Source organism: Lepidothrix coronata, unplaced genomic scaffold (genome assembly GCF_001604755.1).
Source record: "Lepidothrix coronata isolate B3197 unplaced genomic scaffold, Lepidothrix_coronata-1.0 Scaffold31, whole genome shotgun sequence".
Taxonomy (NCBI): Eukaryota; Metazoa; Chordata; class Aves; order Passeriformes; family Pipridae; genus Lepidothrix; species Lepidothrix coronata.
This window is the reverse complement of record NW_016690211.1, coordinates 1-22,964: the sequence shown is the minus strand read 5'-3', so window position 1 is coordinate 22,964 and position 22,964 is coordinate 1. Positions and strand designations below refer to the sequence as shown.

General features: G+C 55.4%; 4 protein-coding genes across 5 annotated transcripts; 1 reads left to right on the top strand and 3 right to left on the bottom strand.

The window, feature by feature from the left end:
* Positions 1 to 63: 63 nt before the first annotated feature.
* On the top strand, positions 64 to 7,521 carry CREB3 (cAMP responsive element binding protein 3). Of its 2 annotated transcripts, none has more exons than XM_017811249.1 (11): positions 64 to 131; positions 954 to 1,408; positions 2,085 to 2,222; positions 2,305 to 2,557; positions 2,748 to 2,860; positions 3,063 to 3,155; positions 3,707 to 3,813; positions 5,149 to 5,217; positions 5,370 to 5,454; positions 5,584 to 5,665; positions 6,097 to 7,521. In XM_017811249.1, the coding sequence occupies exons 3-11, from the start codon at positions 2,085 to 2,087 to the stop codon at positions 6,435 to 6,437; spliced, it is 1,281 nt and encodes a 426-aa protein (XP_017666738.1). In that variant the 5' UTR covers positions 64 to 131; positions 954 to 1,408; the 3' UTR covers positions 6,438 to 7,521. The 2 variants fall into 2 exon arrangements, with proteins under 2 accessions (XP_017666738.1, XP_017666739.1); XM_017811250.1 differs by lacking the exon at positions 64 to 131 and adding an exon at positions 252 to 343.
* Positions 7,522 to 10,489: 2,968 nt separating this feature from the next.
* Positions 10,490 to 12,131, bottom strand: LOC108495447 (avidin-like). Its single transcript, XM_017811126.1, has 4 exons — positions 12,060 to 12,131; positions 11,325 to 11,535; positions 11,087 to 11,219; positions 10,490 to 10,644 (listed from the first exon to the last, which is right to left on the bottom strand). The coding sequence occupies exons 1-4, from the start codon at positions 12,129 to 12,131 to the stop codon at positions 10,611 to 10,613; spliced, it is 450 nt and encodes a 149-aa protein (XP_017666615.1). The 3' UTR covers positions 10,490 to 10,610.
* Positions 12,132 to 14,054: 1,923 nt separating this feature from the next.
* LOC108495406 (avidin-like) lies at positions 14,055 to 16,346 on the bottom strand. The gene is made up of 4 exons (XM_017811083.1): positions 16,143 to 16,346; positions 15,062 to 15,275; positions 14,512 to 14,632; positions 14,055 to 14,227 (listed from the first exon to the last, which is right to left on the bottom strand). Exons 1-4 carry the CDS (start codon positions 16,344 to 16,346, stop codon positions 14,128 to 14,130), a joined length of 639 nt encoding a protein of 212 aa, XP_017666572.1. The 3' UTR covers positions 14,055 to 14,127.
* Positions 16,347 to 20,567: 4,221 nt separating this feature from the next.
* Positions 20,568 to 22,695, bottom strand: LOC108495436 (avidin-like). Its single transcript, XM_017811122.1, has 5 exons — positions 22,592 to 22,695; positions 21,590 to 21,703; positions 21,269 to 21,482; positions 20,796 to 20,916; positions 20,568 to 20,715 (listed from the first exon to the last, which is right to left on the bottom strand). The coding sequence occupies exons 1-5, from the start codon at positions 22,664 to 22,666 to the stop codon at positions 20,682 to 20,684; spliced, it is 558 nt and encodes a 185-aa protein (XP_017666611.1). The 5' UTR covers positions 22,667 to 22,695; the 3' UTR covers positions 20,568 to 20,681.
* Positions 22,696 to 22,964: the final 269 nt, after the last annotated feature.

Genomic DNA, 22,964 nt, shown 5'->3' with positions numbered 1-22,964 from the left:
CCTTGCCCCCACCCCACCCGACCAATGGGCGCGCGCGACGTTAGCGCGGCCGGACGGCGCCGGCGCGCGCGCGCGGCCCGCCGGGAGGAGAGTGACGTCACCGCCGGTGCGTTGGGAGCGGCTGCGTAGCGGTGAGGAGCGGGAGGGGCTGGGATCAGCACTCGGGGGGAAGGGGGGACGGGAGCCGGGAGCCGGGAGCCCGGAGCCGGGAGCCGGGAGCCCGGAGCCGGGAGCCCGGAGCCCTGAGCCCTGAGCCCTGAGCCCTGCGGCAAGGGGCCCGGAGAGCAGCGGTCTGGGGGTCACGAGTCCCGGGGCGGGGGTTCAGGAGGTCCGGAATCTGGAGGTCAGGAGCCCGTGGTCCCAGGTCATGGGCTGTGGTGTGCGGAGGTCTGGGATCACGGCATTCGGGAGTCTGGGATCTAGTCCGGTGGTCAGGGGTTCCATGGTCCGGGGCTCAGAGGTTTTGGAGTCCCGGGCTCAGGAGTTTGGGGTCCGGGGCTCAAGGGTTCGGGGGTGAGGGGAGCTGGGGGATAGCGGTTCGGGGGGCTCGGAGTCTGGAGTCTCGCCCCACGGCCAGGGCTGTGAGAAGTTGTCTTGCCTTCCCTAGGGTGGGTCTCCTGGCGAGGGGAATGGCCCCTGCGCTCCAATCACCGTCCCGTCTGATGCAACCTGCTTCTTATCGCATTGTTCTTGTCCTGCCCGTGCTGCCTGCCTGGCGCACGCTTCCTGCGGAGAAACCCCTCCACGTCTTTGGAAGCCCTGGGCCCTGGCATTGCCATTCCTGGCTCTGCCTAGCTCCCCTTCCTTTTGCTGCTCCCCTTTCTGCCTGCAGCCCTGCTCAGAGGCAGCCGTCACAGCAGCCCTGTGGCTGGGGACTGCCCTGGCTTTCTGGTTTTGGATAGGGTTCCAAGTGGTTTTGGTGGTATTATATTTTTTCTGGTTTTGTTTTTTAGACTGTGACGCCTGACACCTAGATGTGAAAGCCTTAGCGGTGCTAATGGAGACATGCAGTGGATGCCCACACTTTGACGGCATGAGCAGAGCTTTGGCTCAGGCGAGCCGGCCGGGCTGATCCCGGCCCAACTGATCCTGGCCCAGCCATGCCCTCTGTGACAGCCATGCCAGACTGCATCTTCTCAGGGACCGAGGTACCTGGGCCATGTCTGATCCAGAGATAACAGCAGCAGCCTGAGCTGGGACCAGACAGAGCTAAAGTTGCTGCAGCCGCGCACGTGCACAGACACCAAGGCAGGGTTTTACTGCAAGTCCGTCGCTCTGTCCTGTCAGCTCCTGTGGCTCCCTGAGCCCCCTGAGCTCTGCTGCTGATCTCCCTGTGAGCAGGGACACCTCTCCAGATCACTCCTCAGGGCTGAGAGACCCTTTATCAGCATCTGATCTCTTCAGCAAGGTAAGGAGCATTATACTTTCAGACTAAAAGTATATTGTGTGCTAGTGACGTTTATATATATCCAACTATTCGTTAATTATTGCAAGTGTGTTAAATAGTGGAGTGTTTGACAGCTGCCTGAATTACTAAATCGTCATTCAAGTCTTTGTTACATCACTCATTAATTATTTTTCAGTGATTGCTTAATCACCATCTGATTACTGTTTAATTTCTCTCAATCATTGATTATCTAGAATTTGATTATCATGTAATTATTAGCAAAATCCCTTTAGTTAACCCCTCAGCATAATTCCCTGTGACAGGAGGCTATCCCTGTTGGCTGCACGGTGTGGGATTTGGCACTTTTCGACCTCTGTGGAATAGCAGGATCTTGCATTCTTTCCATGCCAGAAAGTCTGGGGCTGTTTAGCTTTTCCTCTCCTTCCTGCAGCTTTTGTGTTCTGGGTGGGACATGGCTCCTACGGCTGGGTCCCAGCAGCCCAGTGGGGAAACTGGCATGTAGGGACCACCAGCTGAGAGCCTGTTGAGGAAGTACTTGTGGACGGGTCATCACTGCAGGGCCCTGACAGCTGTTGACATTGCATGGGGTGACTCTGTCTGTAGGGACTGAGGGGCACCTCGAAGCAGTGCTGGTGTCTCTCCTTGTGTCTGTGCTCACGTTGGGTGTCCTGTTCAGATGTCATGTCCAGAGGGACTGGATGCCCTGGCAGACGTGGATCTGCTTGACTTTCTCCTGAAGGATGATGCTTCCTGCCCTGAAATCCCAGAGGAGCAGAATGGTCTGCTGGAAGACTGGGTCCTGCCAACACCTGAGGTGAGTTCTCTGGGAGAAATTGCTGCTGAGTTGAGGTTCAGGAGGTTTGTATCCTTGCTGAGTAAAAGCTGTTCCTCTGCAGCTCCTGGACAAGGAGATGGATGACTTCATCAGCTCATTGCTGAGCCCCTTAGAAGATGAACCAGGCATGCTCGATTATTTGCCTGCCAGCAGTGACAGCAGCATTTCTGAGGATCAGCATCTGTCCCCTTGCCCTGGCAGCAGTTTTGCCAGCAGAGACATTGTGCAGGTTGATCACAACTACTCTCTCCATTGGCCTGTGCTGGAAAGCGTGAGGTCTGACGTGGCAGAAGGAGATGTTACTATTGAGCTGGGTGAGTGATGTGTGTAGTCTCTTTCTGTCCTGGATACAGGCTGAAAAGTAGTCTCACGTGGAGGTTTTTTTGGGTGGGTACCCGACACTGAAGAGAGCCAAGTTCAGAGGCTTTCTGTTGCCATAAAATTGTGGTTAATTAGGTGCTGCCTCACTAAAGCCCAGTACCTGATTCTCTTTTCCTTCCCCAGGAACATGGGTGGGTTTGGACAGCACAAGCAAGGCACTGGAACAGAGCTCCGGTTCCCCCATTGCTGTTGATGTGGATTCTGAACCCCAGCTTGTGCCTGGAGCCATTGTGCAGGTACTGACTACCATGCCTGTGGCCCCCAGCCTTTGCTTTTGGTCACATCCCTCATCTTCTGGCTTGGCTCCTGTGAGGCATATCTCTGAGGGAAAGCATGATGCTACTTTGGGAGAGCTGATCTCAGTTCTATGTGTTTGCTACCTGCCCTCCCTGCCCTTTACTTTGCATTCTCAGCATGTGTATTTTTGCTGTTTTCTAGTCTGACTTCCCAGAGCTGGTCCTGACAGAGGAGGAAAAGCAGCTTCTGGAGAAAGAAGGCGTTACATTACCAACGTGTCTGCCGCTGACCAAAGTGAGTCCTTGCTAGAGTCAAACAGACTTGGATCACTTGAGTATGTCAGTTAGTGCAGGGGGTTTGAGAACACAGGACAGTGCCTTGATGAGAATATTGGTGTCCAGGTGCTGTGTTCAGGGTACTGTCCATCAGGACTGGGTGTCCTTTTCCTCCTTTCAAGTCCGGGGGTGTCCATGTGCACAGCAACTTCTGCTTTGCTAGTCAGGTGGATAAAAGACCAATGAGACCTGGCTGCTGTGAGTCTCCACACTCATGACTGCTTGCAGGAGGCAGATGCACCACAAATACCTCCAACCCTGGTTTTTTTTCTGACTAGTGGCTTGTGAGCTACGTGTTTTTCATTTCCCTTTGGTCTGCTTCCCTTTTGCTACACCTTGGAAGCTGCTGGCTGCATCAGCAGGCCAGAGTTTGCCTTGCAGCTCATTCGGTGGTGTGGGAGGGACAGAAGACACAAGGGTTCGGGTTGGACCCTGAGATGTGTGCGGGGTTTGGGTGGGTGGGATTGCCTGCACCCTGGGGTTGCTGTTAACAAGAAATGACCCTTGCAGGCTGAAGAGCGGATTCTGAGAAAAGTGCGTCGTAAGATCCGGAACAAGCAGTCAGCTCAGGACAGTCGTCGCAGGAGGAAGATCTATGTGGATGGCCTGGAAAACAAGTATGGGCACACAGCAGTGTCATTCAACACTGAGGGGATACATAGGCTCTTTTAGGGATCCTTGGCAGAACAATGATGGCACTAAATCATGGTTTCAATTACATTCTTTTTGAAATCTGATTTCTTACTATGTTATGTTTGGCACAGCACAGAGTTTGTGGTTTAGGATGGCACAGATTTTGTACGAGCAGAATCAATGTAGTCAGTCTATAAGCATTGTAATACAGGGTTTATTGTACAACTTAACTTACAATTTCTAGTCGCCTACGTTCTAATGCAAGTTTTCTAATCACCCGCACCCTCTGCAGATCGGGTCAAATCTAAATACACGGTTTTCTGTATCAATATAATGATCATAACATAGACTCAAAAGTAATATCAAAGAATATGAGTCACTCTCTTAGTCTTGGGAGGAAACAAGCTGTGGTAGAGGTGTCCCTGCCCAGAGAGATCCTGAATCTTGCTGTCCAGCAGCAGCTCCAGTCCCAGTTCCCCCTTAGAAGTTGCAATTGCTTGATTTTGTGGACGGTGCACTCTGTGCTGTTGTGCTTCTCTGCTCTGTGACAGGACTGGCTGGGTGCCTGGGATCTTCAAGGCTGATGAGGGAAGGGAGTAATAGGCCTAGTGCCTGAGAACCTTGAGGTTGGCAGACAGAAAAAGAAGAAATCTACTTGGTTTGGTACTTGGTGCACAGGACCTTCAGGGCCTGATAACGATGGGATGGGAACAAATACGTGACCTGCTTGGTCAGAGAAAGTTGCTCCCCTTGTACATGGCTTTAGTTGTGCTGACCACATTGCCAGGGCCAGAAGCAGGGGAAGCCTGTCACAAGCCACTGTGCTGTTCTACTGCTGGGCTCTTGCCACCCTGGGCAGAAAGTGAGGCTGACCCTCTGGGGCAACAGCTCTCTGCAGAGGGTTCAGAACCTCAGGACATAGCCTGCCTGGCTCTCTTATGTTTGGATATGGCCCAGAACTTGCTTTGTTCAAGGCAGGTGGCTGACCTGCCAGATCCAGTGTGTTTTCCAGATCAGGCTAGTTTGCAGCACAGCCTGATGTCACAGATCTGCAGGGATGATGTGTTGCTAGAAGCCAGCATCCTTAGGGTTTAGTCCGGTGCTTTTCTTCAGGAATGGCCAGGGCTTCACTTGGTATGAGGTGTCTCTCTCTGGGCTTTGCTACAGGTGGTATGAAGTAGAGACCAGGACCAATGTTGTCTGTCCCAGCCGCCCAAAGGTGGTGGCTGATTACCTGAGGAGAGATTCTGGTGAAGTCCCTGCTGTTAACTAACAAAACCTCTCTGTTTTACCCTATGCTGTTCGTCCTTCCTGGAAAGGGTGGCAGCCTGTACAGCTCAAAACCATGAACTGGAGAAGAAGGTGCAGCAGCTGCAGAAGCAGAACATGTGAGTTCTTGTCGGATGTGGCAGGAGATGTGGTGGGGAAGGCTGTTTGTCTGCTCAGGACTGTGACCTGCCCCTGGCTGCAAAGGGTGGGGGGAGCCCTGCAGCTCTTGGCTCAGCTGCTGTGCTAACCTGCACTGCCTGCTCTCCTGCAGGTCACTGCTCAGGCAGTTGCGGAAGCTGCAGGCCTTGGTGAGACGATCCACCCCGAAAACCATCAGAAGAAAAACCTGCACAATGGTAAGTGGTTTCAGCCCCAGTGTCGGTGGAGGGGGGATTCTGATGTCCTTACAAGTTTGGGAGAGAGGTGTTTGTTGCATCCAGTGATGCCTATCCATCTGAGATCTGTGTTGATCTTTCTATTTCCAGATCGTGTTTCTGTCCTTCTGCCTCATTCTCTCCCCAAGCATCCGCTCACCTGGGAGCGTAGAGCCACAGCTGCAGCCCAAAGGTGAGTGCCCAGATGGGGACTGAGGTGTGGATTCAGGTGAAGTGCTGCCCTCCAGGTCACAGCACCTTCCTCAGAGACGGCCTGAACTCTGAGGCACCTCCAACTCAGCAGCCCCTTGCCTGGGGCGGCCACTAGGTTTGGCTTTCGTGTCTCACCTAAGCTGTGAACTCTATCTCAGCCCTGTTGCAGAGGGCTGCCTGGGAGCAGGGCCCTGGGCCAGGGGCGGTGCAAGGACTGGGGAGATCTGCTCCCTCTTGGAGCACAAGTTGTGCTTGTGCCTGGCAGCTGTGCAGCAGCTCCCCGTCTCCCCTGGGAGGAGGAAGCCCTAGTTGAACAGTTTTTCCTTGCTCCTGGGGTTTGTGGTGGCTCTGTGCTTGGAGCTGGAGGGTTGGAGGCTGGAAATGACAGAGCTGGCTCTACCTGTCTTACAGTGCTGTCACGGCAGATCCGCGAGTTCCCGAACCAGGGAGCACCTGATGTGCAGCAGGATACTGAGCTGGAGGGCTTCAGCCTAGAACCTGGGGACTCCTCACTGTCGGGCAATCTCAATCAGTCGTGGGAAGAGGGGCAGAGTCCACTTGACCCTGATCTCATACCTTTCAACAACAACTCATCTTCTGATCCCCCGGCAGCAGCAGACTCCGAGATGGGCCCGCCCCAGAGCGACCCTTTGCCGGCAGCAGTGCTGGTGCCATGGAAAGCCAAGGGTCAGGAGTGGGTGGAACACCCTGACAGAGTTCTCATCCAGCAGCACCATGCCAACGAGATGTGACCACTGCTGCTCCTTGGGGTGATGCTGGGCACCCCATGGGGCAGGGACAGAGCTACATTAACATCTATCCAAGCAGTTTCTTCTGAATGCTCTCCAGATTGGCAGCACCTCAGAGGGTTTACCAGGGAAGAATCATTCTGACACCATAGCAGGACTCCATCTGAGACAAGACAGGAAATTCTGGAAACTTCACTATGGCTGCTGATGTTACTTGCAGCCTGGAGTGTATCTGGTGGCTTGTGGGGATGGGCTGTGGTGTGGAGGGTGAAGGCAGTCGGGCCTGAGGCGCCTGTGCTTGGTCTGACTGGATGCAGTTCATGGTGGAGGCCACTGCCCTGCTTCTTCCCTGCCCAGGTGGAAATGAACAGGCGCCTCTTTACTCTGTGTGGTGGCTGCATGCATCTGTCTCACCTCCCTTCCCCTTAATCCTGCAGTGTTGCCTGATTTCTAGGTAGTGAGACCTGACCTTCAGTGCCCTCACAGGGGGTGGTCCTGCCTGCCACTGCGACAGACCCCGTGTGTCGCCTGTTCCTGCTAGCTTTTGAGCCATGGCCACAGCTCCCAGCCTGGCTAGAGAAGGTAATGTGGAGTCCTTCCTGAGCCATGTGTGCTGTTTGCCAACTGTAAGGGCTGAGCCTTTCATCTCCTGCAGGCTTCTGGGCCTCAGGGAGCTGGCATACCTTGAGCCAGACTGCTGAGGCAGCATGGACAGAGAGCAGCAGAGATGCTTGCTCTTGAAGGCTTTCCTGGCCACAGGATGGTTTCAAAGCCATGTCCTTGTGTGCCCAAGCCTTGCTGTGCTGGCTGGTGATGCAGTGAACTGGTTCTGGTTGCTCCCCAGGGCTGAGCAGAAACACTTTGAGCTGGTGAACGGTATCTTTCCTGAAGTGCAGCTTAGTGGTACCTGTAGATCAATCTCCTCATCCGACTTCAGGACATTTCATAGAGTCATGTAGAATGGTTTGGGCTGGAAGAGACCTGTAAAGGTCATCTAGTCGAATTCCCCCTGCAATAAGCAGGGACATCTACTGGATCATAATAATAATAATAGCTTCCTTATTAATAAAGTCTAAATAAATACTAATGGTGTGTGACTGTGTCCTCTGTGCTTGTTTTGGTAAGGTGCTGGACTGCTGGGTGAAGGCTGAGGACTGCACCTTGGGCTGGGGGCCTTGTGGGAGGAACCCAAGGGAGGCTGGGGTGATCACTATCACAGTCTGTGTGGGGGGAATGTGTGCTGCTTTCCCTTCCCGTGCCTGTGCAGAGGGGCTTGTTGATGGTTTGCAGGGCTGTTGCTCTGCTCTCACCCCTCTTCAAGGGTACAAAAACACTCTTGGAGAAAAGTGTGCGTGGTGAGCACCTCGTGCCCACTGTGCACACCCGAGCCCGCAGCGCCGCGGAAGCAGCAGCTTCCCCGATAAGGAAGTGTGGGGAGCCGGTGCTGGTGTCATCCCCCGCCACTGCTTTCGTAACGGGGAGCTGCACAATTGCAGGAAGTGGAGCAGGGCCAGGGTGCTGCAACAGCTCTGTCCCCTTGGCTGCTCGGGGCCACCAGGAGGGCTCTGCCTGCTGCGGGGTTGCTAAATCCGGGCTGGGTCCTGGGTCTGGTTGGGATTGCTGGGTCCACAGGAGGCACTAGCAGATCCTGAGGTCAGGCTGTGGAGCCCAGTGTGGGGTTTGGGGGCATGGGATCCCCCAAGGCTGTGGGTGAAGGAAGCTCCACGCTTGCAGCCCCCTCGGGAAGCAAAGAGTGCTTGTGCTGGCAAATGAGATATAGAGCTTAATGTTGTATCTCTACCTGGATAGGAGAGACTCACCCAGGGGTCTGTCTCAGGACAGGCAGCGGCAGGGTCCCAACAGTGTCAGGTCACGGTTTGGTACTCTGCCTGGGGCTGGCAGCCCTCAAGCATCTCCAGGGAATCACTAACCCTTTTATTCCCAGGAGCTGTGCATGGGATCAGGAAGGTTTAGGGCCCCATCCTCACTTTAGTTTCACTTTTTGCAGTTCAAGGCCAGGGTGAGTAATGCCACTGGTGTCACATGTGGTCCCTGCCCCAGCACTAATCAGTATTGAATGAGTCATCGGAAGTAATACATGGTGCTGTTGCCAGTGAAGTAGGGAGCAGCCTCTGGAGCTGGTGTTTGCCTGGGTGTGATGCGGTCAGTACAGCTCTCTGCATCAGTCAGGCTTGCTTGGCCAAGTATCAGGAAGGGAGATAGCTCTGGGAGAGAGGGCAGGGAGCCAGGAGCTGGGAGTTTTAGGGATGGCTGCTCCATGGTCTCAGCCCATGATGACTGAGGTCCGGTATTTTTCATTGCTTTCCCACAGTGAGCAGCTCTGAGCTTGTGAGAGGAAGGAAGCCCAGCCTGGACCTCATGCCTTGGGTTAAAGGGCAGCGATGATAAAAGTGCCCATAATGAGCTTTTCATCCAAGGATCTTGTTACATCAAGTAGAGGAGCAGGAGGCACCTGGTATTCCTGCCACCCTCCTCCTCCTCCTTGCTGCAGATCCTCTATCTTTTTTCCTTGCATGCTGCAGGGATCAGAGCATAGACTGTGTGTGCATCAGCACTGAACACGCACACACATAGCCCTGCTCTGCTTTAGGTCAGTGTCATGGTCCCTGCTTACCTTCCCTGCTGTGTTCCCTCTGTTATGCCCAAGGTCAGCCTGTATCTCACTCATGTCCTGGCAGATGCCTGTGTCTGCATTGTGAGAGCACACTGACAGACTGGAAACATGAGCCCTTCAGAGCAAAATATTCCTCTCAGCCCTTGGCACGTCCCGTATGGGTGTTGCCAAATGGTTCTTTTTTGCTTGGTGACTCCTCGAGTGTCAGTCATGCCACCTCATTTCCACAGTAGTGATATATTGAAAACTGTGAAAACATGAAATGAAATTTGCCTCCTATTGCCAAGGAAGGTCTGGGCTCTGTAGTGAATATAAAACACTTCCTGATCATGGCTTTAAAGGAGTCAGGTTTCTCCCCTATTTTAAATGAATCAGGGTTTCTCATAGAGGTGGGAATTTCAGTCAATAGCAGAAATAAGACATACCCTTCTTTTCACAGGAAATCTAAACCCTGTGTCAGCATCAATCCTATTTTTATCCACTAGCACCAGCTGCTGGATATTGGTGGAAACAGAAAAACTCGCAGAAATATGTAAACTGGTTAAAAAAGCAAATGGTAATACAGCAATGGAGCCACCACCTCCCTCCAGCTCCCACAGCTGGGCATCTCAGCCTTGAGTCTGTTGAACCCCCAGGTCCCAACATAACCAGGGAGTTATGCTGGGACCATTTTGGCAAGATGTCCAAGGCAGAAGGAAGAGAAGTTGGGCTGTGTTTCCCCAAAGGAACCCAGCCAGTGTCAGATGCACCCCTCTTCCCCTCTCATTCCCTGGTTATGCTTGGACATCAGGGTCTTGACTGGAGACCCCCACCTGTGCATTGCTCAGAGGGCACAGCCGTGCCAAGGAGTCTCCTGGGGCAGGGCATTTGGAAGCTTTCCCCAGCCCCGGAATGGGAGGGCAGTTGGCAGGCGGCCACCGCTGCGCATCCGCCGGGGCTGGGAACGGGAGGCTGCCGGCTCTGCAAAAGCCATTTGCAACCGCCCCGTTCTTTCGGGCACCCGAGAAACTTCCTCTGCTCTGCTCACATGGGGAAGGCTCTGCCTGGAGCCTGCCCTGCAGCCCTGGGACGTGCTGGCCACAGCAGCACGCCGAGGCTGTGCCTTATCCCGCTGCCTGGTCACAGCCCGGTTTGTTCCCCATCGCTGGGGACATCTGGGAGCGACCCCGAGGAGCGTGTTATCCACAGCACAGCAGCAGGTTTGCAGGCACAGTACTGCTGCACACCGGCAGAGAGGGGACATGGGACAGCCCCCATCCCCGGGGACCCTGCTGCCCTCAGCCGTGCGACACGAAGGGGAGGGGGGGTGGCTGTGGGGCGAGACAAAGCCCACACGTTTGAGGCAAGGCAGAAAACAGAGCCAAGCCCTGCATACCCACAGAAACCCTTTACTTTGCGTGTTTATTTTGAACTTGCCTGAGAAAGCGTGAACCTGTGGGCTGAGAGCTGCTCAAGTGCAGCACGTCAGTGCGAGCAGAGTCTGCCTGTGAGAAAAACTGACTCCTTGCAGTACTGAGCCTCCTGGATTTCCCCACTTGCAGTTATTTTATCCGTGTGAAAATGCTGGTACCAACCCTGCAGAAAACAACAAATCACTGTGCTCACCCAGATGGGGTTACCTCTGCTGAGAAGGGTACAGAGGGGAAACCCAAGGGGAGGGTTGTGTTGACCACAGGGTGCTGGTTGAGTGATGTACTCTGGGCTCCAACAGCCTGTAGCTGAGGCTGCACCAGGTGTTGGCACCTTTTCCTCTTCTCCTGCTCTTGAGAGTCGAAGGAGACCCTCCTGGGTGGGGAGACCTGCTGTGGCCAGACTCTATCCTGGGATCACCCTCCCCGAGGCACATCTGGCATGCAGGGGGATGTTACAGGGATGCTCCTTAGCCCCTGCTCAGCACCAGTGACAAACCCATTTAACCCTCCTGGTCCTGCCATGCTTCATCCTAGGGTATTTCTCCCTTCTCCAGCCTGGGGTGCAGGAGAGCTTGGCACAGCAGTGGCTGGGACCCAGCACTCACCAGGTGGCTTTCCAGTCCTCAACAGGACTGCTGGTTGCCTCTCGCCGGAGCCACAGGGCATGCAGGATCTCCTCCCCATTGCTGCCCACGTAGCACTGGCCCAGAAAGACGGTTGTCTGGGCTGTCTCTGAGTCTGGAAGGATTTGAAGCTGCATGAGTCAGGCACTGAGACACAAGGCCATCGCTCTGTGTCCTGCTGACATCCCTGCTGCCGGGTGACGGTCCCCTTCCCACCTACCTTGGAGCCGCCAGTGCACGGTGAAGGAGAAGATGGGCTGTGGGACTAGCCCCGCATCTTGCTGGGACCCCTCCAGTGGCAAGGTGAGGATTTCAGAGTCACCAGTGGCAGATCCCGGCAGGTAGGAACCAGAGAATCTGCCGTCCTCGCTGAGGGTGGACACGACCATCCGGCAGCCGGTGTCACTCTGCCATGACCCGGAGAGGAGGCACTGCAAGGACAGCATGAGGCTTGGGGTGCCTGGGCAGGCAGGGGACATCCTGCTCCCAGCCCACCACCCTAGCTCTTCCCAGGAATGCCTGCAGCACTGGGTGACATACCACAGACCCGGTGTGCCACTGGCATCGCCCCCTCAGTGTGAGTGCCACACCTTAGCACCGGCTGCCTTCAGCCCAGGCGCTGCTTGGTGTGGTTTGATGCAAAGAGAGCAGGTCCCTGTCATGCTAGATCAGCAGGTGCACCACTTTCCTTGCATGCTTGGTGGGAAAACAGGAATTCTCTAGGGTATGGCTCTGTTTGCCTGTTTCTGGAGGATTCCCACAGTGAGGGTCACCCCTGTAGGAGTGGTCCCTCTCTCCCAGCCTCACCACAGCTTCCCTCAGTGCTGCATAGTGCCGGTCCCGCCAGCTCCAGCAGCCCGGCCCTGGCTCCCTCTTGAGCTCTGCAGCCCCAGCAGCATCTTGGGGGTCTAGCAGGGTGCCAGCGCCCTGTCCCCACCATCACCCATCCCCATACCTTCCTCTCTGCAGGGGAAACAGGTGCTGCCAGGGCCAGGGTGAGGATCAGGGCAAAGGCACTGCTCTCCATGGCCACAGGGCCGCTGAGGGCCCGGCACAGCTCCCTCCAGCGCTGCAGCCCGGCCTCCTTTATAGGGCTGTAACTGGAGCCCCATCAGCACCAGGCTGGCAGCCGCGGGGTGAGTGGCCTGATGTCAGGCTGCCCGGGACAGGCAGGGAGGTGGGGAGGTCTGCATGACCTGGTCAGTGCTGGAGGAACGCGGGGATGAGCACGGTTTGCAGAGGGGTGGGTGCACAGGCGTTTCATGAGGCACTTATAGCAGCCTGGAAAAGGCCAATACCTTCCATGGGTATCCACCTCCTGTGCATGCAGGATGTAAATTGTCACCTGTTCAAACATTTACCCCCTTCCTGCTTTGCTGATGCCACTGCCAGAACAGGGTGTCACCCAGGTGGTGCCTGGCAGGGGCCAGCTGCAGCAGCTGGCAGCGCTGCACAGGAGGGAAGACTCACCTTGACTTCTGCTCTAGCAGCAATAACATTTCCCCAGCATATTCTGCATGTCAGCTGCTGATTACAATGCTTTTGCTTTTACTTTACTGGGAGTTAGAGGAAGGAGTAACCACAGTGAGATACTGAGGTATCTCACATCTAGTGTGTTTGCTTAATGCACACAGCATGATAACCAGCATTGTATTCACACCTTTTCCCTGTATTTGCTGTTCTAAAGGGCCTTGGATGTACAAAATGCAGCTTGCACTGCCCCTGTGTTCCTGAGCCATGTCTTTGCTCTCTGTGATGCCTGGAGCAGCCATGGGGCTGTAGGCAACTGAAAATTCAGGTGGGATTCAGCAGCATCACTCTGTGCTCTTTCCAGGTCAGCAGTATTTTAGGCACTGGATGGCAGCGGGGCTGCAGTGTGCATACGGGGGTGGGGGGGAGTCCCCCCAGTGGAGTGGCATCTCTCAGTGCCCACCATGAGCCCTGGTGCACCCTGGCACCCTGCTGCTGCTGCTCAGCACATCTCCCTCTCATCCAGATAGCCCCAGAGGCTAGGGAAAACACCTCTCTCCTAACACATCCCTCCTCCTTGTTGCCTTTTTCTGTCCCATACTCACGGGCTTATCACAGGGGCCTGAGAAATCACCCAGGCGTTCCCTTGCTCTTGCCCTGGATGCCACGTTCTATTCTGTTGGCCTGACACCAGTCCCTGCCTTTCTGCACTCTTTGGCAGGGACAAGCTGCCCTGTTAGGGGTGCCAGGGAAGTGGCAGGCACCCCTCTACGTCATGGCACCGTGCTCTGGCCTTGCTGGGGCTGAGCCAGGCTCAACAGAATACTGCTGTCAACCCCAGGGCTGGAATATTTTTGTAACGCTTCTGCAAGAGGTTTCCTCTTCACCCACGGATCTGCCAAAACCTTCATGTCGAAAAGAGCTGACTAACTTTGACAAGTGTCTGCAGAGGCAAATAGAGCAGCCCTGCCAAAATGCAGTGGCAGAGAAGGGTAAAATCCCTGGGTGTAACCCACAGGGATGGGATGGGATGGGATGGGATGGGATGGGATGGGATGGGATGGGGGCTTTAATTTGTGCACATTTTACATGGGGTGCCATATAGTACAAAGGAAGAACTGAACCAATATCTCACCTCTAGTGATACTCCGCATCACCCAACCCTACGGAGCACAGAGGTACTGGAAAGGGTCTGGTGGGGGTGGATATGAAGCAGTGCTTGGAAATCAGCTGGATTCAGGATGCTGCTGCCAGCTCTGCCACCATCAAGCAGGTAGGGAGTGATGACATAGGGTGGAAGTTTGGGTTAAATAAGATGGGAAATGAGCCCAAGAGGCCGGATGAGTGGGATCAGGGAGAGATGTGGATGTCCCTGGGGAAGGGCAATGGTGAGCCCTCACCTCAGCGGGGGTATCCATGGGAACAGAAAGGGTAGCAAAGGCAGATTTATAAAAAAGGCAACCACACTGGATGGTTTTTTAGTTTTATTTTCCTCTGAGAGGCAGGTTTTGCTTGCCTTGTTGGAGGGGCCAGGCTGCAGCCAGGTCATCCCATCATGGGGTTGGTGAAGACACATCCTCACAGGATGGGGACAAGCTGGGCAGGATCTTTCCTTTTGTGGTGCGTTTTCGTATGAAGACATTTCTGCCCACCCTGTGAGAAGTTGAGAGTTCCCCGTGGGATGACCCACAGACACTGCCCACTCAGAGCTGCCAGTGCCATTTAGGTGTCCCTAAATGCCCCCCAGCTTTCCTCAAGCAGCTGCCAGATGTCCCTGGGCAGGGCAAACCCTTTGCCAGGACACAGTGGCATCCCTGCTGCCAACTTGCACTGGGGGGCTCCCAGGGGTGGTCCCCTTGCTCAGAGGGCTGCTCATCCTCACGGGTCCTGGAGAGGGCCCCTCTGTGGGACTGCTGCCCCCCATGTCCCCACACTACCTCGTGGCTTTCCAGTCCTCCTTGAGGGACCCGACAGCTTCACGCAGCAGCCACATGGTGGTCAGTGTTTCCTTTCCACCCGAATCCACGAAGCACTGCCCCGCAAAGGCAGTGGTGGCATCTGGGAGGAAGAGTTTATTGGGACATCTATGGGGAAACCAGCTGCTTCCCCTTCCCCACTGTCTTCTCAGAGGCAGCTGTGTTCCCACTCTAATGGCCACACATCCACCAAACCCACGCAGTGGGGGAGGGGTTCCTGCCTTTCCCCTGTGACTCCCTCAGACAAGGCAAGATCTGCATCACCTAATGGGGTCTGAACCCACTGTGGGCACCCCGAGGTGTCCGGCTGGGACGGGGGTGAAGATGATGGGTGAGGAGAGGCTGCACTGTGCGAGCCCAGCATTGCCTCTTAGCCCCACACTGGGCAGGCACTGCTTAGCTGCGTCAAAACATCACTCAGCAGAATTCCTGGCAAAAGGGAATTCCTGCTAGCTGTCTACCTGGCTCTCAGTGACACTGCTGTACCATCTCCAGGTGTTCCAGTACTTACTAGAGAACTTGTCCCAGCGCACGGTGAAGGCAAAGGTGGGCCAGCCCCCCTCACCAGGCTGCTGCTGAATGCCCTTCAGGGGAGAGATGTGGGCACAGCCACCAGAGAGAGTGACCCGTGTGAGGTATTTTCCCTGGAAGTCCCCGTTGTCCCTCAGTGCTGAAATCTCCATCAGTGAGTCCTGCTCGTTCCTCCACAGCCCGATGAGCCGGCACTGAAGTGACAGAGTCACACCCTCTCAGTCCCCACACACGGCACAGAGGGGGACCCCATCCCTTCTGCTGCCCCAAAGCTGGAGCCACAAGCCCTGCTGCGGTTGCAGATGGCAGTGCATGGCTCTCCCTGACCTCGGTTTGAGGAAATGCTCCCCCAGGGGGCTCCTGGATGCTGAGTGAGTGGTGGAGCAAAGCCAGTATTTCTCAGCCTGCTGGCAAGCACGGTGTGCTCACACAGACCCTGTGAGAGGGAGTGCCCTGTCTGCTGTACCCCTGGGCACAGACCCCATGGGAGGGGTACCCAGGGCACGGTACACCCAGATACAGACCCTGTGGAAAGCAATTCCCTGTGCACTGTACCCCTGGGCACAGACCCTGTGGGAAGGGATGGTCCCATGCATGGTTCCCCAGGCACCTATCCTATGGGAGGGGATGTCCCGTGCATGGTGTCCTAGACACATATCCCATGAGAGAGGATGCTCCATGCATAGTGTCCTGGACACACAACCTGTGGGACAGGGTGCCCCATGCATGGTGCCCCAGGACAAATATCCTATGGGAGGGGTTGTCCTGTGCATGGTGCCCTAGACATGTATCCCATGAGAGAGGATGCTCCATACATGGTGGCCCAGACACAGACCCCACGGGAAGGGGAGGGAATGCCCTGTGGGAGTAAAGCTTCCTGGAGGCGATACCAAATGGCAGGGGATGACCCGGAGATACCCTGCCCACTGCCTGGACAAGGTGCTTGCAAAGCTCTCCTGCTTGTCCAAGCCTAAATTGGCACTCAAGAGAGAACCCCTGGCTGCCCAGGCTGTGTCCCAGAGCCACATCTGCCGCATTCCCATTGTCACCCCTGTCCATACCTTCCTCTCCGCAGGGGCAACGTGTGCTGCCACGGCCAGAGTGAGGACCAGGATGAAAGTGTCCCTCTCCATTGCTGTGGGGCTGTGAAGTGCCTGGTACAGCTTCCTCCGGTGCCCTGCATCCCAGTCCCCTTTATAGGGCTGTAACCAGAGCCCAGGCGGCAGCGGGCTGGCAGCCGCGGGCGAGTGGCCTGATGTCAGCATGCCCAGGCCAGGTAAGGAGAGAGGGGGAGGAGGTCTGCGTGACCTGGGGATGAGCACGACTGCTCAGAGAGGTGAGGACAGAGGGATGATTTACATATCCACTACCCAAGAGGATCTGCCAACCCGTTCCTTGCTCAGCGTTGGAGTCCTGGAAGCTGGCACGGCCTGACACTCCCCTGCTGCCACTGACCCAGTGCTGCCACCCCAACATCAGGCTGCAGCAAGCACAGTCTGACCAGCTCTGCTCCGCTGCACTGAAGGGCGGTGTGTCTGCCCACAGGGACACATCCCTGTGACCATCCCCTCCTGCATTATAAATGTCTGCTGCTGTTTCTAAGCTGTTTTTCCTCCTGGCCGCTCTGAACTTTCCCTGGGTCTGGGAGCTGTGACTGTGACTGCAGCAGGAACTGTTGAATGAATCCCCCTCCTAAGTGCAGAAGGGCTTTTCTGGAAGATACGTAGATGTTGAAATTTGCTTATCCCTGTGGGAGGGGATGCCCTGTGCATGGTGGCTCCACAGGCACCGTGGAAGGTGATGCCACATCCACGGTGCTCTGAGGCTGGGCAGGATCCTTCCTGTCTGAGCCCTCCCACAGGGCCCCTAATGGTACGAGACTGTGCTGGGGATGTGCAGGTGGCCGGGGGTGCTCAAAATGCCTGGCCTTTGCACAGGGACACAGTGCAGACACGTCCTCTAAGATATCACTCCAGACAGGTGAATGTGTCGCTGCCCATGCTGCAGGGGAAGAGAGAGGTGGCATCTGGCTGCATCCAGGTCAGGAGAGACTTCTGTGGCCCCTGTCCAGTACAGGGGATGAGATCTGCCTTCAGCATTCTTCTCATCTTTCCTGGGTTTAAAGACAGGAGGAAGGCTGCTCTCGTCCTCCTCCGGGAGCAGGATCTGGCAATACCTATATTCAAATTGTGCTTTGATTTTAATTTAAAAAGTATAGACCTGCCTTCAGCTCCCATCCCAGGGACTTTTTCCAAAAGTCCATGGGGTCCTGGCACCACTCTCCTCTTCTTGCTGCCCAGTTGGCTCCCAGCACTTGCCTTCAGGGCTTGGTGCTCCCCTGTTGTCTCCATGCAGCACCTGTGGGCACAACCCCAGCACAGAGTAGGGACAGAGAAGTGCCCTGTCACCCACCCACTGGCTTTCCAGTCATCCTCTGCCTGTCAGGCTCATCTTGCATGATTCATGTGCTGTTCAGTATTTCCTTTCTGTCCTCATCCATGAAGCATTGGCCCATGGAGGCAGTGATGGAGTTTACAGTTTGTGAAAGGGTGGGATGAGAGGGTGCTGGGATGGGGCTACCCCTCTTAGCAAACACCTTGCCTGTTTGTCAATGGGAAAAGGCTGCTTGTAGGTGGGTGATATTTCCCTCCTCAGCCTCCTGTCCTGCTGACACTGGGGGCATGGCATTGAACAGACATGGGATATGCAGGGCTGGTGGGATGAGCCCAGTTGAGGCTGCATCCAGCTCTGCCCCACCCTCATCCTCGGCAGGACCTGACAGAGGTGGGGACCAGGAGGTGCCACCAGCCACACAGATCCAGTGTTGGGGATGGGTGAGCCCTGGGGACACCACAATAAGGCAGGCGACCGTCAAGGACACCATAAGGAAGGGTAGGAAGTTCTAGGGACACTGTAGAGAGAGGGGAGGGCTTGTGACACCAAAGGGAAAGGCAGAGGATCAAATAGGATACTGCAGGGAAGTGCAGAAGAGCATCAGAGACATCACAGGAAGGGCAGGGAAACTCTCTGGACATCACAGTGGAGAGCAGGGGAGCTCTGGGGACACAAGACGAAGGCTGAGAAAGGAGAAACACCTGAAAAGCTCCAGTTAGCAGTGAAGCAGAAGGTGGGTTGGCCCTCCTGTTTTGTCTTGTATCGTCTGCATTGGTGACACCCAGACCTCATTTGTGGTGGCTGTCACAGCTGTGTGGTAGGAGCTGGTGAAGTTGCTGTTTCCATTCATGGCTGAGAGGGCTTGTTGGAGCCCAGGTCACTGACCCAGTGCCCAGTCAGGGTACACTGGAGCGGAGGGGACTCAGCACTGGTGCTGCAGCACAGCCTGGGTGTGGGCAGGGTGGCAGGAGTGAGTAACCCAATGAGCCATAGAGGGGAATCTGGACCAACTGCAGATTCCTCATCCACCCAAGGGGTTATGCTGCAAAGTAGGATGAGCTCAGCTGTGGGCTGGGTAGGCAGAACACATGTGGAAGGGTGCCCTGATTCTAAATGATCCCCAGGAAAAATTGAGAACATGGTCAAGGAGCTCCTCCATCTTCTCAGGATGACTGTCTGTGCTTGTCAAGGCTGCAGCTGGAACTGGGCCATGGAGAGAGGCGGAGAGAGCAGAGCATGACGTGCAGTCCTGAGCAGAGGACCATGCAGAAATGGTGGAGAGGATGGGAGCTATGTGTCCTTGAGTGACCTGGGAACTCTCTGCCTCCATCTGCTTAGGTGGCACAACAGCTGCACTGAGACAGATGTTGGTCAGCAAGATGTTCAGTGTTGAGACATTTGCAAACTGTCAACAGGAACAGCCCCTGCAGAAATGGTTGGGTAGGACAGTTTTCCGCATTGTGGTTAAGACATGTAAGTGCCGGAGGACTCCTGCAATGGTGACTCCTGCATTCTAACAGTGACTGTCTGTTTGAGGGATTTGTGCTGGGTTTGCAGACCAGCACTGTGAGCGGGTCTTCCAGCTGGGTAAAACCCAATGCTGATGGATACCTAATGCTCATAGAGAAGCATCCTTAACCTTAGCCACCCTCAGAAGCCTGCAGGTGCCACCTGACACACCATGTCTTATCACCTGCCACCGAGATGCTGGATCTTGCTGGTTGCCCTCATATAGGGACTGGCCTTGCAAACAGCTCTGCCAGCCCATGCCCATGGTATTTCTTAGCAGCACCTTGGCTGCCTGCAGGGGTTTGCAGGTTGCTCAAACTGTGGTCAGCACTGCTGCCTTGCTGGAGCACCCCAGGAATGCTGCACAACCTCTGGGCAGTCTTGCCCTGGGGAAATATTGGTATAAAAGCAGTAACAAAGTCAGGTGGATGCAGACTTAATGGAGTGTCCCACTGCTGAGCTGGCCCTGCTTTGGGGGGGGAGTAGAGTCTCATGGTCCCTGTGCCTCCCACTTTCCTAGCTCTCATTTTCCTCTAAAGCAAGTAAAAAGCTGTGCACATACATGCATAGCAGAGGGCTGGTGTAAAGTTGTTCTGGTCAGAAAGGCTGTAAGGGAACTGAAAAAGCTGGAGAAATGCCAGCGAAGCACTGAGAAGGGAACAGCAGCATCGCTCTAGAAGCAGAAGATGAACCCCAAGGGGAAAGATGTGAGAAGCAAACCACATGCAAGCCTGCAACAAGGCAGGCTAAAGCACAGAGCAGGTGGCAAACTTGTTAAAGCCACAGATGCTGTTAGCAAAGCTTTCCCACAGCATTTGTGGCAGGAAAGCCAGGGGAGCAGTGGGCGGTGGCAGCCCCAGCAGCTCAGTCCTATCCTTAGGCTCCTCAAATCCCAGGCAGTATGCCAGCTCAGGGCTTGCATCACTGTTCCAGGTTATTTTGAGAATCCACAACACAAGGACTAAGTTTCAGTTTCAGATCCAGAGCTGTTTCGTGGAAATAATTTTTTTGGCTGAAGGGGGTGTGCAAGGCAGCGCTGGCATGCACTGCCCGTTTTCGTAAGTCACATAGTCCATCAGGCAGAGATTTGGGGCTGGATTTGTAAGTCATCTGATTTCCAGTAAATCACACATTTCCCTAGGAAGAGTTTTAGGACAGGATGTACTAAAGCTACTGGCACTGTGATGCTGGTACAGAGCAGTCCTTGACACTGTCCAGGAGTATAGACACTGCCAAGAACCCTCACCTGCCTGCTCGAGGGCTGTCTCAGGCCCAGGAGTCTCCCAGGCATATCTTTGGGGTGCAGAAGTGCTCCCCAGCCTGCCCTCCCATTACACTCACGAGGCTTTGAGCAGAAAAGAGGGAGTGCTGGTCACACTTAGTGTCAGAGGGTCACTTTGGGGATGCACCATTCTGTTTAGGCTGGAAAAGGGGATTTCTAGGGGCCAGTCTCTTCCCAGAATAGGACAAAAAGAGTTTCATCTTGCACCCACCACAGTGTTTTAGCCCAGCTTTCCCGGGACATATCCACAAACTGCACAAGGTTTGGTTTAAATGAAAAATCTTTAATGTTATATGGTACTTTTTGAAATATTTTTCTCCAGAGCTGATGACATCGGGGGATGCTGGTACACACTGATCCTGCTGAGGGGCTCCTGGTCTGCCGAGCCTGATGAGAGTAAGACTTCTCCCTTCTTTCAGCTTGTCCGAATGAAGGTGTTGTGGCCTGTCCTGTGAGGAACCAGTAGCCCATTGGTGCCCAGCCAGCAGAGGGTAGGGAACCCAGATGGACTGGGTGTCCTTTGGCTCACCTGGTGGCTTTCCAGTCACTGGTCAGGGAGTCGACCTTCTCCCGCAGCAGCCAAGAGGTGTGCAGGACCTCGTTCCCATTGTCCCCAGAGAAGCACTGGCCCACGAAGACAGCTGTGGAATCTGGAGCAGTGGTGGCTTTTAGCACCCCAGCAGGACCCCAGCTGATTTTGGAGCTTCACAAGCACTAGTGGACTTAATGCTCATGGAGCCCGAGTGTATCTTGATAGTTGTAGGGAAACATCGCGTGGCAGAGATATTGCCAAAGCAACTCTTGGTGCCATCTCACCCAAATAGTGTTTCGGGATGTGTCCTGCTGTCTGCAGACACCATCCACAGTGGGGAGGGATCAGGAAAGGACAGACGGGGGACAGGAGAGAGAGTACAGCGATTGGGATGGGCATCGGGACATGCATGAGCTCCCCTCCTCATCCCACTACCCCACCCACAAGCAGCCATAGCTGCAGCTACAGACCTGAAAACTTCTTCCAGTTGACAGTGAAGCCGAAGGTGCACTGCCCATCCTTGTCCAGGTGCTGGGAGCCAACAAGGGGGGATGGCTGGATGGGTTTGTCAGTGCTTGACACGGCGGTGTGGTACTCGCCAGAGAAATTGCCCTCACTGTCAACCTCAAGCACGTGCATCTTGGAGCCCAGATCATTCTCCCACCAGCCGGTCAGGTCGCACGGCTGGGGACAGGCAGATGTGTCCAGGGGGCTGCCTGCACACAGCCTCTGCCCCACAGGCTGTGCCCCCTGCCTGCACCCCCCAATTCCCATGGGATATTGTCACTCACCTTGCCACTCCCTGTGGGGCGTTTCTGGTAGCGGCCCAGCCACCACCTGCTGTTGGTTGCCTCATTCTCAGTGGCCTTATTCTCCCTTGGGATCTCTGCTTCCTGGCAGAGGAGCTTGGAAAAGAAAGAAAACACAGGTCAAGCCGTGAACAGTGGCACTTCAGGGTATGTCTGAAGCCCCATGAGTGCCCAAGCATTTGTTTTTAAAAGACACAACTTATAAAGTCGCTGTTATCTCAGCCATGCCAGGAAGGTCAAAAGCTGGAGTAAGCTGAGCAAAGGAGAGAGGTGAAGAGGAAAAGCTAAAGGTGGGAACCCTCGACTGGCAGGAACACAGAAAACACCCCCTACTGTAGCCCTGCCAAGTGAGCTGTGAGAGCCCAGGGCACATCTGTCCATGTCTGTGGGGACATGTGCAGTGCTCAGCACTCATGTGTGGCATGAGTGGGGAGCCCTGAGGTCCACTGTGGGCTGTGTCACAGCCAGAGCCCTGCACATCCCACCTGCAAGGCTCCACTTCCACTTCTAAGCATTGCCTGTCCTCTCCCATACTGCACCTTCCCAGGCAGGGACAAGTCACACCGCTGGGGCAGGGGCCCCATCCTTCCCCTGCCCCAGTTCACCTCCATGTCCCTCGGGGAGAAGTGGAGGGTTCCCACACGCGTACCCCTTGCAGCAGGGAAGGAATCCCCATGTACATTCCTCTCGGGGACTCGGACAGTCCCGGAACATCCCTTCCCTCCTCGGAGCACCTCCCTCGTCAGGGACGCCGTTTGTGTACCCCGTGGAGCAGGAGGTCCTCCAGCTGTCGGGGATTCCCCCCCCCGCGTCTTCCACGCCTGTCCCTCTCCCTCAAGCGCTGCAGCTCCCCCGTCATATCCCACCACTCCGATGAGTCTCCTAAGCGTGTCCCTCCCCGAGCTCCGGGACCCCCAGACTTGCTCCCACTGAGCCTCTCCCGGGGCCGAGTTTCCAGTCGTGTGTCCCAGCAGAAGCTCCCACCTGGCATCCCGCCGCGGCCGCGGCCACTGCCGCCCCGACTGGCAGAGCGAGGACAGAGAGTAAGCGGCGGCTCATCGGGATGCAGTGGCGAGACCGAAAGTCGCCGTGCCGGTACCGCCGGCGTGTTTTATATCCCGACTCCTCCGCTGCTTTCCGGGAAAGCCCTGGGGCGGCACTTGCAGGAGGAACGGGGATGGGAGTGGGGATGGGGACAGGGACGGGCATTGGAGGAGAGGAGGGTGTTGAAGATGCGCTGGAGTTGGGAACGGGGGTGGGAATGGGGACAGGGATGAGGGATAGGGGATGTGGATAGGGATGGGGATGGGGACAGAACAGGAATGGGGCTGGAAGCAGGGATGGGGGATGGGGACAG

Coding starts and splice junctions, on each gene's coding strand:
- LOC108495447 (XM_017811126.1), bottom strand. CDS start 12,131: ATGGAGAGCAGTGCCTTTGCCCTGATCCTCACCCTGGCCCTGGCAGCA. Junction 11,536..12,059: donor TTTCCCCTGCAGAGAGGAAG/GTATGGGGATGG, acceptor CTGTCCTTGCAG/TGCCTCCTCTCCGGGTCATG. Junction 10,645..11,086: donor GAGGACTGGAAAGCCACCTG/GTGAGTGCTGGG, acceptor TGTTTTCTGCAG/GGTTGGTACCAGCATTTTCA.
- LOC108495406 (XM_017811083.1), bottom strand. CDS start 16,346: ATGCTGACATCAGGCCACTCGCCCGCGGCTGCCAGCCCGCTGCCGCCT. Junction 15,276..16,142: donor TTGCCCCTGCGGAGAGGAAG/GTATGGACAGGG, acceptor CTGTCACTTCAG/TGCCGGCTCATCGGGCTGTG. Junction 14,633..15,061: donor GCGCTGGGACAAGTTCTCTA/GTAAGTACTGGA, acceptor TCTTCCTCCCAG/ATGCCACCACTGCCTTTGCG.
- LOC108495436 (XM_017811122.1), bottom strand. CDS start 22,666: ATGAGCCGCCGCTTACTCTCTGTCCTCGCTCTGCCAGTCGGGGCGGCA. Junction 21,704..22,591: donor CGGCCGCGGCGGGATGCCAG/GTGGGAGCTTCT, acceptor TTCTTTTCCAAG/CTCCTCTGCCAGGAAGCAGA. Junction 20,716..20,795: donor AGTGACTGGAAAGCCACCAG/GTGAGCCAAAGG, acceptor GGTTCCTCACAG/GACAGGCCACAACACCTTCA.
- CREB3 (XM_017811249.1), top strand. CDS start 2,085: ATGTCATGTCCAGAGGGACTGGATGCCCTGGCAGACGTGGATCTGCTT. Junction 2,223..2,304: donor GGGTCCTGCCAACACCTGAG/GTGAGTTCTCTG, acceptor GTTCCTCTGCAG/CTCCTGGACAAGGAGATGGA. Junction 2,861..3,062: donor TGCCTGGAGCCATTGTGCAG/GTACTGACTACC, acceptor GCTGTTTTCTAG/TCTGACTTCCCAGAGCTGGT.